The sequence below is a fragment of the Pelobates fuscus genome, chromosome 7, assembly GCF_036172605.1.
Source record: "Pelobates fuscus isolate aPelFus1 chromosome 7, aPelFus1.pri, whole genome shotgun sequence".
In the NCBI taxonomy this organism is placed as follows: domain Eukaryota; kingdom Metazoa; phylum Chordata; class Amphibia; order Anura; family Pelobatidae; genus Pelobates; species Pelobates fuscus.
In genome coordinates, this window is record NC_086323.1 from 37419596 (window position 1) to 37437433 (window position 17838).

Sequence of the window (17838 nt, forward strand, 5' to 3'; positions counted from 1 at the left end):
ATCCCCAGAGCGGGGAGCTCCAATCAGTCCTGGGGGCGGGGTGAGGGTGAGTGAAGGGTAATCTGGGGAGTATGAGTGAAGGCCTAGGAATGTGAATAGGAAAGAGATTTCGAGTGTGAGTGAAGAGCTGAGAGAGATAATGAGGGACTTGGGGTGAGTTAAACTGAGTGTGAGTGGAGGCCTAGGAAGGTGAGTGGGACTCAGTAAATGGGATGGGAGGAATTTTGAGTGTGAGTGAAGAGCTGAGAGAATTAATGAGGAGCATAGGGTGAGTAATAGAGAGATAGTGAGATAAAAAAAGAGTGAGTGGAGTATGAGGGAGTGAGTGAGATTTACACTGAGTGTGGATAAAAGGATTGCTCTGAGTGAAGGGCTGGAGTTTGAGCAAGCTCTTAGGAATAATTGCAGGATGGGTGTGAGTACCGGTTTGGGGAGTGAAAGGCGGCTACCGCTACACTAGTGTAGGTAGCGCTACACTAGTGTAGGTAAGGCACTAAACTAAAAGATGAGCAAAGAGAGAAAGGGTGAGTGAAAGCCCTCAGAAGATAGTTGTGAGTAAGGGACAATGACAGCGGGTGAGAGATAAAGAGAGTAAGTGCAGATGTTTCACATAGTGCATGGAGTGTAAACCTCTGATAAATCTATTCTTTCCATGTTTTTAATAAATTGTTCTTTGGTTTTGTAGATGCTTATTTTGGAGATAAAAGTTCATTTGGAGAAAATAGAAGTGCCTTTAATTTTACCAATGTTACAAGTAGTTCTTCACACAGGGGTCCAGACTATACCCACCCAGGACAATCTACTGCTGGCTGCTGTACAAAACCCAAGTTTCAGACTCCACGCACTGGGTATCCAGGTAATGCTAAAAGAAGTGTTACCTTTATCTCTATCCGACACAGAATAAAGTGCACCATGCCAAACTAACTTTAAAGGGATTGTCTAATTAATATTATATACTTTCGTACATTATATAGATAATGTCTTAAATAATACACTGCCAAAAAAAAGTTACCTGAAATGTGTCCCTTGGTGCATTGCACTGCAGTCAATCAGCCTGATTCTGGTAGATGGGGATAGATCTTATCCCATAATCTCTGCCCAATAGTTCCAGTCATCACGTAGATTTTTGTTTATACTTAACCCAGTTTGCTGTTTAGGCATGGCTCTTTTCACATGCTCAATAGGGAAAAAATGAATAGTGGCAGCACTAACTTATTTTGTCTTCTAGTGTCAGATATGTTTACAAATCACTGCTGTTGTAATCTACTTTCAGACATGAGAGTGGAATCAAGGTGCTCTAAGTAACATGCATTTTGCGCTTATCTGTTTGTCAAGTGTTCCTTTAAAATGTGTCTGTCATGGTACATTCAAAGGATGCTCAATTTCAAGAGCATACAATTCCATCCTTGTGTTGCAGTTACATCCTCGTCTTCAGTGTCTGCTCAACCATCATCCTCCATCATTGTAGCTGTTGTGGAAGGACGGGGACTAGCCAGAGGTGAAATCGGAATGGCTAGTCTGGATTTAAAGAACCCCGAGGTTGTTTTATCTCAGTTTGCAGACAACGCCATATATGTGAAGGTAAAATGTATGTTTTATGTAGTCTATCGTGTCACTTTGTTATCTTTATTGTGATGTAGTCAACCATACTTTTATTGATTTGGTTATTTATTTACAAGCATGTTTTTCTATTTTTTTCCACCTCTGCTTAAGTGCGACTGTGTTCATATATCAGGGAAGCACATCTTCATTTTCTCAAGGTTTGAATTTAGAACAAGTGGCTAGTTTAAAAGAATCAGTACAGTTTGAGTTTTTCACCTTACATATAATTAATAAGAATATGTAAGTACATAGTAATACATAAGTTAGTCATTAACATTCTGATAATATTTTTAGGTAATAACCAAACTCCAAATGTTGTCACCTCTGGAAATTCTAATGTCAAATACTGCCTGTGATAATGGTAGTTCAACTAAACTCTTTCGCCTGATAACAGAAAACTTTAAGGTAAGTTGTTTTAAATTTCTTTATTGTTGTTTTCTTTTCTTGTTTGTTGTTAAAAACAAAAAACTATTAGTTTTGTGCAACACCAAAACTTTGTGGATGTGTTTTCAGCACAATAGCACCAAGCGTAGACCGTGTTTTCAAGCTAATAGGTAATGTATATTTTTTATTGTGCACAATTTTTATCGTGACTTTGATACACATGCTAATATTTCTTTCTGACTTGGTTTTACATATATTTTTTCAAGAAATTTTGCATTTTGACACTTGGAGTGAGTCCTTTAAGATCTTGTACTAAAATGGTTTACTTTTATGATGGGTCATCTACACTGGTCTGGGTTTACATAAATACCCTTCCACTTTGTGCAATAGCTTGCTTGCATGCATCAGTAACACAGAACTGCAACATCAGCATCCAGGAAAAGCCATGACATACATTAGGGCATGTTTGTCAGATTCATTTGCAGCCTGCAGTGTCCCTTGAAATGCAAATGCGTATTTGAACCAGACATTTTGTCCACACTCATATATAACATTTGTTTTGCTGACATTTTTGGCGTTAGTATTTCCAAATATACCAAAATATAAATTTTTATTTTTGTTTGTTTGTTTATTTTTATTTTCTATTTTAATAGCAGTAGCACTCATTTTTATTTTGCTCACTGTGCAACATATTCAGAACCAGATATTTCTAGACATATCAAATGTTTTTCATTATAAGTTTCAACCTAACAGTTGTGAGTAAATTTAAAATGCAATCTTCCTGTTTTCTCTTCCCAGGATGTGTCCTTTACTACTGTCCAAAGGAAATATTTTAATGAAACTAAAGGTTTGGAATATATTGAAAAATTATGTGCTCCCGAATTCAGTACTGTCATAATGGAGGTTCAGTCCAAGTATGTAGATACTATGTGAATGTAGTGCACATTCTATTTTAGTTTCATTGTAACTAACAGAATACCTATGATATTTGATATGTAGTCGCTTTTCCTTATTTGCAGCTATAATTCTAATGACACAAAAAAATTCAGGAATGAAGCATGCATCAGAAACTTATGTGATTCAGTTCATATTGAACTCAGAATTTACAAATTTAGTAAATAAACTCACTTATATCCTTATTTTCAATTCACTTATTTAATACTCATTTATTTAATTCACTTATTTAATACTCATTTATTTGTTTTATCGTTTTATTTGTATGTGTTGTTCCATTCATCACTACTTATCACTTTGATTTTAGATAGAATAAAGTATTCTCCACCGTAAACTTTTTAAGGCATTTATTGAAAATGTACAGTATAAGGCTGCAATGAATTTGCAGTATATGTTAAAAAAAAAAATGCAACTTTTCACCTTTTCCTGAAACTTTGTAACATAAGTCTTGTATGATGTGCTCATTCTGGAACTTTATCAGTTTTTTTTAATTTATTTTTTTGGCCTACCATTTTGAGTGAGGTTTATGTTTATTTACAGATGCATTTATTATTATTATTACTGGTATTTAAATAGCGCCAGCATATTCCGTAGCGCTTTCCAATATCAAAGGGGGAGATTTAATAAATGAGACAATTACAAAAACTTACAGGACTGCTTAACCAAGCTTACAGTCTATAGGAGGTGGAGCGTAAAACACAACAGGACAGGAGGGAGCAATCAAACAAGGTGGGGTGAAGCAGGGCTGGAGGAGAGAATAGAGTGGAGTAGGAGAGAGCAAGGGACAGGTATGTGAGGTAGAGATTACTCTGGAAGGCCATAAACTTTCCTAAAGAGATTGTTTTGAGGCACATTTTTAAATGATTGAAGACTACGGGAGAGCTTGATGGTGGTAGGCAGGCTATTCCAAAGGAAAGGAGCCACCCGCAAGAAGTCCTGCAAGCATGAGTTGACTGTATGGGTGCGGGCAGTGGACAGGAGAAGGTCATGGGCAGAGCGACCGAGAAGGGGTATATCTATGGATCAGTGAAGAAATATAGGAGGGGATAGAATTGGTCAGTGCTTTATAGGTGTGGATTAGTACCTTGAATTGACTCCTATATGATACAGGAAGCCAATGTAAGGACTGACAGAAGGGAAAGTTGTAAGAGGAGCAACAGCAGAGGAAAATCAGTCTAGCTTCAGCATTCATTAAAGACTGTAGCGGGGCAATACGAATTGTGGGAAGACCTATTAGGAGAGCGTTCCAATAGTCCATGTGCGAGATTACTAAAGCATGGACAAGCTCCTTAGTAGCATCTTGTATGAGAAAGGGGCGGATGCGGGCTATGTTTTTAAGGTGGAATCTACAGGTTTTGGTAACAGATTGGATGTGAGGCTCAAATATGAGGCCAGAATCAAGTATAATGCCAAGATAGCGTGCATGCAAGGATGGACTGATGTGGGTACCACTCACTTGAAAGGAAAAGCGAAAGAGGAGAATCAGTATTAGGAGGAAAGACAAGGAGATCAGTTTTAGAGAGATCACGTTGCAGGATGGCAGGGGATAGGTCCGGGGACGAGAGGTTTTATCTGAGTGTCATCAGTGTACAGGTGGTTTTGGAATCCATATGAGGTAATAAGTTTGCCAAGAGAGGCAGTATAAGGAGAAAATAGAAGGGGACCAAGTACAGAGTCTTGGGGGACTCCAACAGAGTCAGGACTAAGGGAGGAGGTATCATTAGAAAAGGAGACACTGAATGAGCGTTGGGAGAGATAGGAGAAAACATGTAGACGTCAGAGCAGGGTTCAGATATAAAGATCTATACAGACAACTATCTCCTTCACTACCAGAGAAGGCATATGCTGTGTCTTTCCTTTCACTTGCTTTGACCAGGAAACCATTCCACACATTTAATGTCTGCAAATGGGTGAAATAAAAAAATTGACATCCCCTCCCCTTTTAACAATAATGGAAGCTTCAAAGATCAGTGTGAATGATGTCTCTTATGTGGATTTTTTAGTATTACAGAGATTGAGACAGATTGCTTTAACACTTTTAATATACTTTTTGTACAAAAATATTATTTAACTGTACTTACTTTATGTGGGCATTATGCTCAAACGTAGACCTTATTTTTCCTTTCTGTTTCTATTTTTAGTAAGGTTTATTGCTAGTAATGCTGTCAGGGTCCTTACAACTGCCTATAGGCAGGATTACATAATTTTGTCACAATTATTGTATTAAGAAAAAAAATATTTTTGCTTTTTTTTTTTATTGATATTTGTGTGAAATATTGCAATATAAGGGATACTATATTGTTACGTTTTTATATCCCAATATTTCTTGAAAAATAAGAATGAGTAATTGAAAAATAAACTTGTGTAAATATGCATTATTTAAATTGTTATGTTTGTCTATACACAATTGCTCATTTTTCTATGTTCATATGCTACGTGTGTAGTCCATGTCTCAAATGTTATGCTGAAATTTTTCCAAACAAAATGCTCTTGGCAGGGAAGTGGTTAAATGCCACTGAAATAGATTACTCCCTGGTGCTTCTGTGGGAAACCAACCCTCCCAGTGGAGTGATACTGATCTGTCATTATGTCTGTATTTAAAACTAATTACAGATACTACTGCCTTGCTGCGGTGGCGGCATTGTTCAAGTATGTAGAATTTATTCAGAATTCTGTTTATGCTCCAAAATCCCTCAAGATTCGGTTTCAAGGAAGTGGGCAAACCGCTATGATAGATTCTACATCTGCACAAAACCTTGAACTCCTAGTTAACATCAGAGATTCCAGGTATGGCTATTTTTGTTGTCATTCATGCATGTGACATTCTAATTTTTCTCATTTAAATGAAACTCCTCTCATCTGAAAGGGAATAACATTGCAAAATTTCAAGTAAATGTATAGTTTTCAAAAAGTATAGTTTAAAAAAATAAACCTTCTCCTCATGTCGGTGAGCTCTCGCCATCATCCTGGCCAATGCTAACTAACATGACAGTGTAGGTGTTTTTCATGTTCTGCTTTGTATGCATGTGCTGTAGTTGCTGTGGTTATTCTATACTGAGCGCCTATCCATTGAGGCAGGTGTGCCCTGTTTTAAGAAGCATTCCCAAGCAAGTCTAATAAAAAATGTTTGCATGTTTGTCATTGCTGTACTCGTCACTAAACTCGGATTGTTTTATTTTTACTACTGTAGCACAAATCAGGTTATAAAATTCACAGCATATTAGTAATCTTAGTATGAATGCTGAGAAGAAAAACACTTCATTTGGCAGATAATGGTTGTAAAATGAACACAAGACTCAAAATACCCTGTGATACACACCGAAATGTCTACTTGTGCTGATTGCATGACTTTATGCAAGTAAGATGAATTGTTGGGCTGCTAAACTCTCACAAATGAGACATTTGCCCAGCAAATGAGAGGAAACAACGCTCAAAGACTTATTCACTATAGGGTAAATTATGAGGAATTTGAAGTGAATGCCAAACCTTTTCAAACTTTAGGCCACAATAGTGGAGTATGACAATGTAAAGTAAAGTGAAATGGGGGGGTCCTGACATCCAAGATGGGCGGACATGTCTTCCACTAACTCCCGAGGAATCTGGCTAAAATCCGTCTATTTCAACGGAAGGAGCCGGTTTCTGATAACCCCAAGCTACCAGCTTCTTATTAAACAAGGCCTGCACAAACCTCTAAGCTTGGACTATCCGATTACACTGCTACCTGGTTCCAGCTTGCGGCCTACCCTGGCTGGTGTGCTTGCCGAGGTGAGAGGCGGCCGATCTCACGCAGTGTTGCGTGCCAGTTACAGCTACACACTTGGGAGCCCGTTACGCCCATCTTGGGCCGCGGGTTACTCCGCATTTCAGTGAACCTGCGGGCCCACGATCCTACTACAACAGTGAAGGGGATCCATGGAGCATGGGCTCCCACTCAGGCCTGGGGCCTAGATGACAGAGCTGCAGCCCTTCAGTACCAGTAATGCCGTGCTGCGGAACACCCAGCAAACATCAAGCGAGCCTGGTGGCGGAGAGAGGGGTCAATAACACCCCAACATGCTCCAGCTACTTTTTCATACTACCCCCTGTTTTTAGTGGCCGCTGATGTGTTCCAGTGTGTTTATTTGCTTTTGTCATGTTGTCTTTATTGTTTTTCTTTTATCCATCTATGAAGCTTGAAGTGATTTTATTATGTGCTGCCCAGTCCTAGTGGTCATTTATACGTCATTTGTGCAACTCTAAGCTGGTGATATCCTTAACAGTGAACCAGGCAGGGTTATTCAACACATTCCAAATTGTTCCAAATTGAAATTTGAATGGCAAAAGGAAATGTAATTAGCTGATCTATTAAAACTCCCCTACTCTGCTCTATGGTCACAGCCTGACAATCATGGGCTCAGTTTTGCCATTTAGATTTCAATTCACTACATTTTGAAGTTATTAGTTAGATATTTTTCTGTAGTTGCACCTACTCCTTCTCTTTCTTACTCTCTTTCTCTCCACATTTATCAGCACAAAATGATGAGTTATGGTTACATATGCGGGACTATTCAAATTATAGGGCAAAATAGGTGAACTGAAAACATAACTAACTTGGAGAATGTTAACAATTGATCTGACACAGAGTTATAACATATAAAAAAGTAAATTACAATATTTTGGTAAAATATAGCTGGTGTGGAAAAGTCACTAATAGTCATGGCTTGCCTATTTTTAGCTTGAATTTTGTAATTCAGATTTAATTTTATACATTTTACAGTTTAGTGTAAAATCACTTTAGTGAATAACCATTCTAGAGTATCCGAAGACAGTCTTATTTTTCCATTAATAAACAAAATAAAATATATGTAGCAAAATCCAAAAAATAAGCTTTATTAATGTAATGCTGTATTGTAGTTAGTTGAAAACAGGACTTTAAAGTGCTGAATTGGAAATTGGAATTCTCATCTGTAGTCATGGCATTAATATTTTGGCATACATTTGGTCTGTATGTATATATATATATATATATTATTTGGGTTCTAAAATTGATGTTGTGACTCCTAGATTAAATTCTGTGTAATGTTACCTGCCATCTATTGATATATAGAATGCTGTAGCTTTAGAACATGTTGATGTCTCGCAAAATTTCAAAACATTGAGTGACCTCAGTTTGACGTTTTCCAAGGAATGGTCATACCCTATTTGCTGTTATGAATTATACGAAAACCCCAGGAGGAAGCCGTAGACTTCGTTCCAGCATTTTAGAGCCTCTTATTGATTTGGAAACTATAAGTACCAGACTGGACTGTGTGCAGGAATTTCTTGAGGAGGAGGACATGTTTTTTAGCCTCCAATCTGGTAAAATATTTCACTTACTATCCAAACACACAGAAGTCTTTGTTGCTTCATTTCTAGACTTGTTTAGTTGCCAAATATTTGTTTGTTTTGTTCCCCAGCTGTACAGTCATGTGGAATATGATGGCATATTATGATAAGTTTGTGTGTGTGTGTGTGTGTGTGTGTGTGTGTGTGGAAGTTAGTCTTAACATATTTTTTTTTTTGCACATACATTCAGAAAATAGATTCTTGCATAAAATTAAGAGCATACTAGATAGATTGGTCCGATCTGATTACTGAATGTACTATATAATATATAATTATGGTCAATGCCTGACATATTACATCCATAAAAAAACAAAGATCATGCCAGTATCAAGTGCATGAACTGATCGCACATTTTATTGTTACCATCCATAGAATAAAATCCCTTGAATTCACTATTTTGATTTGATGGTAAATACTCCTCTAACTGTTCTGTTCAGTACTTTCTAGGTTTCTGGATACAGAACATCTGCTTTCCAATATTGTTCAGATTCCAAAGCAGGATACGGTGTGTAAAAAACATGGTTTGCCATTTAAATGCTTGATGTTTAACTTCACCCCATTCCTCTGTTCTCATAGGCCAAATGAAATGTGAAGATAATACGTAACAGTGGGCTAAGGGATGCCCACATACCATGATACCCTATAATAAAGGGCCAGGGGGTACTCCATTACTTGGTTATAATTGCTTTTTCCACCAGGCCCCCTAATACTATGGCACCTACCATACCGAAAAGAACTGAAATTAAGGTGTTATACGTTTTGAGCTTGTCAGCCTATTAATCAGGAAACATTTTTACAACTCTAGCTGATGCAGTGTGTTCCAGGGGGAAAAGTAAAACACCCTCTTTGATCACTACTCATATGTAACAGAGAGGAAGAGCACTGCTCTCCAGCAAAAGCCCCCAGGGTCGCTAAAGATTATTGCTGTCAGGCTCTGCCACAGGGAGGCTTACCCTCCCTGCTATAACACCTTAAAATCTAAACTGAGGCTTTGCCCTGCTCTACATCATGAGAGCCCTACCATCAGGGCCGGATTAAGATCACACTGGGCCTGGTGCTGACAATTATGATGGGCCTAATTACAGAATTTTATCGACCAAAAACACTAAAACAGTCATACCTCCCAAGCGTCATGTATCTGATGGAGATGGTGCTGGAGGGAAACGCATAGGGTTCAGCTATAAGAAAACACATACTCTATGCTAATCTCTCTCTAATTTATGCTTTCATCTTTCAAGTAAATCTATACCCCCTAACAGCAGTGTCCAGTGAAGCAGGAAGTCAATGGGCTGGGTAAAAGGGTGGGCCACTGGTGCGAATCACGTAACCAGAACTGCCAAAAGGGGAGAACATGCCCAAAAAGGGGGCATGTCTGTCCAAAGAATTTGAAGGACAGTCTGGCATGAATGCATGTCAGGCTGCCCGCCAATAATGCAGGCTGTCCAACTAAGGGCATACTATGCAGGCAGCACCCTGAGCTTGACATAAATGTGTATAATGATGCGCTCACTCCATGCTTTCTAAGAACTGTCCCCTAGCACTCGCTGGTCCACTTGTCTCCTTACCTTCTTACTAACAGGCAGAAGTTCCTGTTATATAGTCTGGGACAGAGAAAAGGTGTATGTAGTAAGAGTAAAAGAAAGGGGACATGCCACAGTGTTAGAGAGACCAACGTCTGCATTACCTAAACTAATTTTATTGTCAGCCAGTCCACACAAGTTTTGTTCCCATACATCCCTCTTAAGCTTCCAAACTTAAAGGGACACTATAGTCACCAGAACAACTACCACTTATTGTATTTGTTCTGGTAAGTAGAATCATTCCATTCAGGCCCTTTGCAATAAACACTGTCTTTTCAGAGAAAATAACTCCACTGGCCACTCCTTAGATGGCTGCTAGAGGTGCTTCCTGTGGCAGTACTGCCTAGTGTACAGCACTGCCATTCAGTGTCTCCACCCTCTGCATGCAGACACTGAACTTCCAATTGATTCAATGCATCTCTATGAGGAGATGCTGATTGGCCAGGGCTATGTTGGACTTGTGCTGGCTCTGCCCCTGATCTGCCTAGTTGACAGTATCAGCCAATCCTATGGGGAAGTATTGTAATTTGCTCAGACCACCACTTCTGATGATGTCAGCAGACAGTCAGTTCAGAGGCAGATCCAGCAGCATATTTTACTATATTTAGGGAGTCAAGAAGGGGCCAGGGTGGTTGTTTTAACATAATCTTAAGCAAGAGTATGTGAAGAGTAGTTAGGGTTGCCACCTTTTTTGAAAATAAATACCAGCCTTAATCATTTGTATAATCACGAGGAGTGACATCAGAGAAAATTCTGTAAAATCGCCAACAAACTACTCACAGTTTGATTCTGCTGTATAGATGGATTGCTGCCAGTGTCTCAGTCTCACAAGTCACCAAGTGTCTCAGTGTCCCTATGTATCACAGTGTCAGTGTCCCCATGTCACCCAGACCCCTAGTCTCCCAGTGTCCCCATGTCTCAGTGTGTCCCCATGTCACTAGGATACTGGGGACACAGTGAGACATGGGGACACAGTGAGACATAGGGACACTGAGAGACCCAGGGACACTAAGAGACATGGGGACACTGAAAGACCCGGGGACACAAAGACATGGGGACACTGAGACATTTAGGGAAACTGGGAGAAATGGGGACACTGAGACACTAGGGACACTGAGACACTAGGGACACTGAGACACTAGGGACACAGAGACATGGGAACATAGACACTGGGAGACTAGGGGACACTGGGAGATCTGGGGACACTGGCTGGGAGACAGACACTTGGGGATACTGGGAGACATGGGGACAGTTGTGGACATAGACATGGGGACACTGGGACATATAGGGACACTGGGAGACATGGGGACACTAGGCACACTGAGGCACTAAGAACACAGACACTGGGAGACATGGGGACACTGAAACATTTGGGGACACTAAGACACTAGGGACACAGACATGGGAACACAAACACTGGGAGACTAGGGGACACTGGCTGGGAGACAGACACTTGGGGACACTGGGAGACATGGGGACACCAAGACACTAGCGACACTGGATGGGGGACATGGGGACACTGGGAGAAATGGGGACATAGTGTCTCCGTGTCCCAATGTCTCAGTGCCTCCCAATGTCCCTATGTCTCACAGCGTCCCCATGTGTCTGTGTCCCCATGTTTTCCAGTGTCCCCAAGTGTCTCAGTGTTTCCAGGTCTCCCAGTGTCTGTGTCCCCATGTGTCCTAGTGTCTCAGTGTCCCATATGTCCCCTAGTGTCTCAGTGTCCCCATGTGTCTCAGTGTCCCCATGTGTCCCTGCTGCCTTTCCCCCCATCCCTCACTTACCTGAGCTGTAGAGCTGCTGTCTGGACTCTGTGCTGTGTAGCTGCTCCCCCACAGATCAGTAAGTAGTAGAGAGAGGCAGGGACATGCTGTAACTTCCTATCCCTGCCTCTCTCCACACACAGTGACCCCCTACTGGCCGGTGCTGGTATTGCAGAGTAATCTCCATTTATTCTGAGAAAAATACCTGCATTTGTAGGTATTACTGCAATATTGGCACAGCCAGGCAGCCTCAAATACCGGCTGTGCCAGTAAAATACCAGTGAGGTGGCAAACCTAAGAGTAATGTGTAAAAAAAAAAAATATATATATATATATATATATTTTTTTAAAATGGGCCTATTCCATGGGCCTGGGCCTGGAGCTGCAGCTCCATCAGCCCCTATGTTAATCCGGCCCTGCCTACCATCACCACAGTAAAGGTTAGGGTGCCAGGGTCCGCAGTCATAGGATCCAAGCACAAATTCCCTGGGTCTCTGTTTTATCCTGTTAGAGCTCAGAACACCATGTTGAAAAGGTGTTTTTCTGTATATTTTGATTAAGTATGTGTATATTCTGTGAAATGTTTACAGTGCATTTTCTAAATGCTAACTTTTCTATGAAAAATAATCTATATATAGATTTATACATCAGATTAACATGATCATCTTTGCCCTGTAATGAGAGCATGTTCTAACACAGCAGAAACTGATTGTATTTAATTTTAACAACACACCCAGACGCCTTGTAAGGCGTTTTACCAGGATGTATTTATCATGTGGTGTTGACATTTGTTGTTTTGCTTTGTTAATTGACTTATCTATTTATGTAACAGAGTAAAGCCGCAGAAGCGAAAATAAGCTATTTGATTTCACTTAAGCACACCCTAGAACTGATCGAGCCTTTAAAGGTACATTAAAACAAATCATATAATATTAACAGTTATTTTTATGTAATTATAAATTGTGACGGTAGTCACCATCACCAGGAGCTTCAGAAAGACTATTTATGTAGGTCCCTGCACTATTCTTATGTTTTAGTCACTCTGTGCCTATTATAGGTGCAGGGTGTGTGTAAAATATATAGTGTTTAGTGTTAAATGTTTTGTCTGCTCTCCTGCCCTGCTGAGGATTACTACCAACTAGATGGATTTGGCTATGGAGCCTGTATAGCGCCCTCTGTTGGTAGCAACAGTTTTTTGCATTGCCTGAATAGCAAGACTTAGAATTTGCATATTCAGGTAGATTAGATATGACTTGTCTGCAGGCAGAAAAGATAATTTGTTTTAAGTATTGTCTTCCCTACCCCTTTATAAGTATGTCATTTTGTTATATCACGTTTCTGTAAGTTGTCTGCTATGATTTGGTTAATTGTATTTTATTGATGTTGTCACAGCAATCTAAGTGTAATGAACATAGTATTGCATGTAAGTTCCACATGGAACTGGGAGTCCTGTGTGGATATTTAGGGATCCCAGTGACAGTCTTCAGACCTGTTGGCAGGATGAGTGATCCCTACAGCCCTGGCGATACCTGCCTGGAAGGAGAGCTGTATCCTGTTCGGGCAGAAAAGCTCCAGAAGGACCCCAGTCAAACTGCGGCAACTAGAGCAGAAGCTCTTCAGGTTTCCCTTTTCCAGCTAGGAAAGAAGCTTGGCGGGGGTACAGGGAGCTCTTTCTCAATGATCTTAACTGGCATTAAATGATAAACAATGCAATTATCTTAAAAAAATATCTCCATAAAATTGTTTGGAAAATGAGAAGTGATATCCTATAAGATATTTCAGAACTGTTCCTTAAAAGGTTACATCAACCACCATGACCCCTTAAAGGGACTCTTCAGTGCCAGGAAAACAATCTGTTTAACTGGCACTGCAGGTCCTCTCTCCCTCCCACCACCCATCCCCGGTTGCTGAAGGGGTAAAAGCCCCTTCAGTGACTTACCTGAGACCCCCGCCGCTCCTTCCCTTCATCACGTCAGCTGGCGGGGTAGACTGATCCCGCCGGCTGAGAAGACCTAATGCGCATGCGTGGCAAAGCCACGCATGCGCATTAGAGCTCTCCATAGGAAAGCTTTGAAAATGCTTTTCTTTTTTTTTTGTATTTATCATATTTATTCAAGAAGTTTCAACAAATACATAAAATCACGTTTGTTTATACCATGGGTCGTCAACCTGGTCCCTACCGCCCACTAGTGGGGGTTTCAGGATTCCAGGTGGGTGGTAGGGATTTTAAATTTTTTTTTTACAGATTGGGTGATTGATTGATCAGGCGGGCGGGCGCAAGCCGGCGGTACCCCTGTGACTGGGTACCGCCATCACCACTTGCGGCCCCGGCGGCAAACCGCTGGGGCCGCATATGGAGGGGTCCATCGGGTGGCCCATGCTGTCAGGGCCACCCGATGGATGTGGATTGTGAGGGGGCTTAGTCAGCGCTGGGCGCTTTAACAGCGTGACCGGGCCCCCTGTGATGACATCATCTCTGCTGGGAGGAAGTAAATCCCCGGTCACTCCTCCCAGCATACTGAGAGCCGCGCGGGAGGAAGGAGGAGGAGGGAGTCAGAGTGGGAACTCTGACTCCCATCCACCTGAGCCACCACTGGACCCCAGGGAAAGTCACCCTCCTGCACTTTAAAGGTAGGAAACAGGAGGGTGACTTAAATATAATGTGTGTTTGTTTGTGTATGTGTCTTTGCATGTATGTCTTGTGTGTGTCTGTATGTATGTCTTGTGTGTGTCTGTATGTATGTCTTGTGTGTGTCTGTATGTGTGTCTTATGTATGTGTCTTGTGTGTGTATGTCTGTATACATGTGTGTCTTGTCTTTGTATGTATGTCTTGTGTGTGTCTGTATGTGTGTATGTCTGTATACATGTGTGTCTTGTCTTTGTATGTATGTCTTGTGTGTGTCTGTATGTGTGTCTTATGTATGTGTCTTGTGTGTGTGTATGTCTGTATATATGTGTGTCTTGTCTTTGTATGTATGTCTTGTGTGTGTCTTATGCATTTGTCTTGTGTGTGTGTATGTCTGTATATATGTGTGTCTTGTCTTTGTATGTATGTCTTGTGTGTGTCTTATGTATGTGTCTTGTGTGTGTGAATGTCTGTATATATGTGTGTCTTGTCTTTGTATGTATGTCTTGTGTGTGTGTATGTATGTGTGTCGTGTGTGTGTGTATGTCTGTATGTATGTGTGTCGTGTGTGTATGTCTGTATGTATGTGTGTCGTGTGTGTGTGTGTATGTCTGTATGTATGTGTGTCTTGTGTGTGTATGTCTGTATATATGTGTGTCTTGTCTTTGTATGTATGTTGTGTGTGTGTCTTTGTATGTATGTCTTGTGTGTGTCTGTATGTATGTCTTTGTATGTGTCGTGTGTGTGTGTCTGTCTGTATATATGTGTGTCTGTCTGTATGTGTGTATGTGTCTTTGTATGTATGTCTTGTGTGTGTGTGTGTGTGTGTGCCTGTCTGTATGTATGTATGTGTGTCTTGTGTGTCTGTATGTATGTATGTATGTATGTATGTGTGCCAGTCTGTTATAGTGGGATACCTAGCTCAGCCTTCCTACTGGGCATTGCTATAAGGAAGGTTAAAAAAAGGGGGGGAAAAGGTGGGATGGGGAATTGAGGAGGGAGAAGAGGTAGCAAACCTTTTCATTTTTCCTAGGTTGCGAGTTAAAAACATAACTCGTCTCCATTTTATGTTGAAATTCAATTTGAGCCATAATTTCTATCCATTCATGAGGTATAGGGGATTTCCAACATCTAGCAATATTAATTTTGACTGCAGAGAAAACATGGGTCAAAAGTCTACTTAAATTGTTGTCCTGTGTAGTGAGGCCGATATTAAATAGAAACATTTGTGGGCTAATTTCATTTATATCATGGTATAGGGATTTTACCAAATCGAACAACTGTGTTTTCAAATTGTTTAGTCTAGGGCATTCCCACCATATATGGTATATTGTACCATCTTCCAATCCACATCTCCAGCAAATTTTACTATGAATAGGATCGATCTTATGCATTCTAGTTGGAACAAAGTACCAGCTGTAGATTAGTTTACGGTGAGTTTCCAATAGTGATACATTATGGATAGATTGTTTTACTAGTTGAGTACCTCTAGTCCACTCTACAAAGGTATAGATTTACCAATATCAATTTCCCATTTATTAAATGAAGAGATTTGAAGATCCTGGTCCATTAGATCGAATAATTTAGAAAATCTAGCAATGCTCCCTTTTTTTTTTTGGCTATTAGCAATTTGGAAGGTTATATAGTGTTCTTTGCAAATTAATTTGGACATTAAGAAATTCTTTATTCTTAGATATTTAAATATGTCACTTGTGGGTATGTTATATTTTACTTGTAGTTGATTAAATGTAGTCAATTTATAACCTTCACATAGATCTGATATCTTACTTATCCCTATTTGGAACCAGGATTTGATATCTAAATCTATCAATACATAACGTAAAACTTCTATTGGGGTATCGTAAAATATTCTATCTTTCAAATTAAATTTCTTCATAAATATTTTGGAAGTTGTAACCATGTCGTTTAGAATTTTATTGGAAAATAGATTTTTCTCCAGTGCAACTAGATCTAATATGCCTATCCACACCAAAATAGATAATTTATACTTAGGACTATATCTTGTTATATACAGAGCCATTTTAAAATATCCTGATCCGTATTTATCCACATTAGTAACTGGGATGCTTTGCAGGCTTCATAGGTCCTATATACATCAGGAAAAGCTATCCCTCCTTTCGGATAGCTTCTACGCAATATTTCAAACGCAATCCTAGTGGGATTATTGGCCCATATGTAGTTGGAGAATAGATTTTGAAACCGGTTAAGCATTTCTAGCTTAATTCTGAATGGAATTGCCCTAAAAAGGTATAAGAGTTTCGGTATCAAAAATGCTTTAACCAATTCTACCAATCCAAGAGGGTTCTAATCGTTTCCATTTGATAATTTGATGATGTAAGTTTCTAAATAGGTTTTCATAGTTCGATTGAGTTACACTAGCAGTGTCAAAAGAAATCTTTATCCCCAAATATTCAATCTCATCTTTAACCCAGACAAAGTGAAACTGCTTAGCTATTATTTCTTTTTCAATATCGCTTAACATATAAGATAGGATTTGTTTTTTTTTCATATTGATTTTATAATTCGAAAAGGAACTACATATAGCTATATCACTTAATAAGTGTGTAATTGATACCCGGGGATTAACTAAAGTAAGAATAATATCGTCCGCAAACAAGGTTATTTTAACTTCGCTGTGTCGCATTTCCACTCCTTTTATATTGATGTTTTGCCTAATCAAGACAGCTAATGGGCCAGAGGACAGCCTTGCCTAGTACCATTATTTATTTCAAAGATATCTGAATCGAAGAAAGGGTTACTGCTAAATTGCCCCACGATACCGAACCGGCCCATGACAGAATCAAGGAATCTCCAATTGACCCTGTCAAAGGCCTTTTCGGCATCGAGGGCCATAACGACCGAACCCAATCCACTTTAATTCATTCTATGAATTAAGTTAAAAATCCTACGGGTATTGTCAGTAGCACTTCTTTCCTTTACAAAGCCCGACTGGTCTACACCAATTACGTAGTTTATAGTATCTTTAAGACGATTGGACAATATACTAGAATTTTTTTTTATATCCGTATTGATCAATGAGATCGGTCTATAATTAGTAATTTGAGTAGGGTCTTTGTTGGGCTTTGGGATAGGTATTATTGAAGCTATCATCATTTCTTTTGGAAAGGGAGATTCTGAAGATACCTTTGTAAACATTTCCAATAAAATAGGAGAAATAGAATTAAGGAAGGTTTTATAGAATATTGCCGGATATCCATCAGGGCCAGGCGCTTTATTGGGTTTTAAACTATTAATTGCCTCAGTAATCTCTGTTAATAGAATTGGAGCGTTAAGTCTTTCTAGATTAGAAGTTTTTATTCTAGGGAGTTTGAGACTACTTAGGAATCTATCAATTTCTAGGTCAGTAGCTTTGACTTAATCCAAATTATATAGGGAACTATAGTAGTCCACGAATGCCTTAGCGATATCGTTTGTTAGGATTAAGTGGGAGTCTCCTGAAATTATTTTTTTTATAGATTTATCTTTATTATAGTTTTTAAGTTTATTTGAGAGGTCTCTATTTATTTTATTACTGTTATGATA

The 17838-nt window shown here is 39.5% G+C and overlaps 1 protein-coding gene across 1 annotated transcript in view; it reads left to right on the forward strand.

The window, feature by feature from the left end:
- Window positions 1–565: 565 nt before the first annotated feature.
- Window positions 566–17838, forward strand: part of MSH4 (mutS homolog 4) — a 52648-nt gene continuing 35375 nt past the window's right edge. Inside the window, exons 1-9 of the mRNA XM_063428035.1 lie at window positions 566–575; window positions 686–856; window positions 1418–1581; window positions 1897–2007; window positions 2785–2900; window positions 5554–5727; window positions 8105–8277; window positions 8742–8809; window positions 12480–12554. Coding sequence (XP_063284105.1) covers window positions 566–575; window positions 686–856; window positions 1418–1581; window positions 1897–2007; window positions 2785–2900; window positions 5554–5727; window positions 8105–8277; window positions 8742–8809; window positions 12480–12554 — 1062 coding nt within the window. The remainder of the gene's footprint in view (window positions 576–685; window positions 857–1417; window positions 1582–1896; window positions 2008–2784; window positions 2901–5553; window positions 5728–8104; window positions 8278–8741; window positions 8810–12479; window positions 12555–17838) is intronic.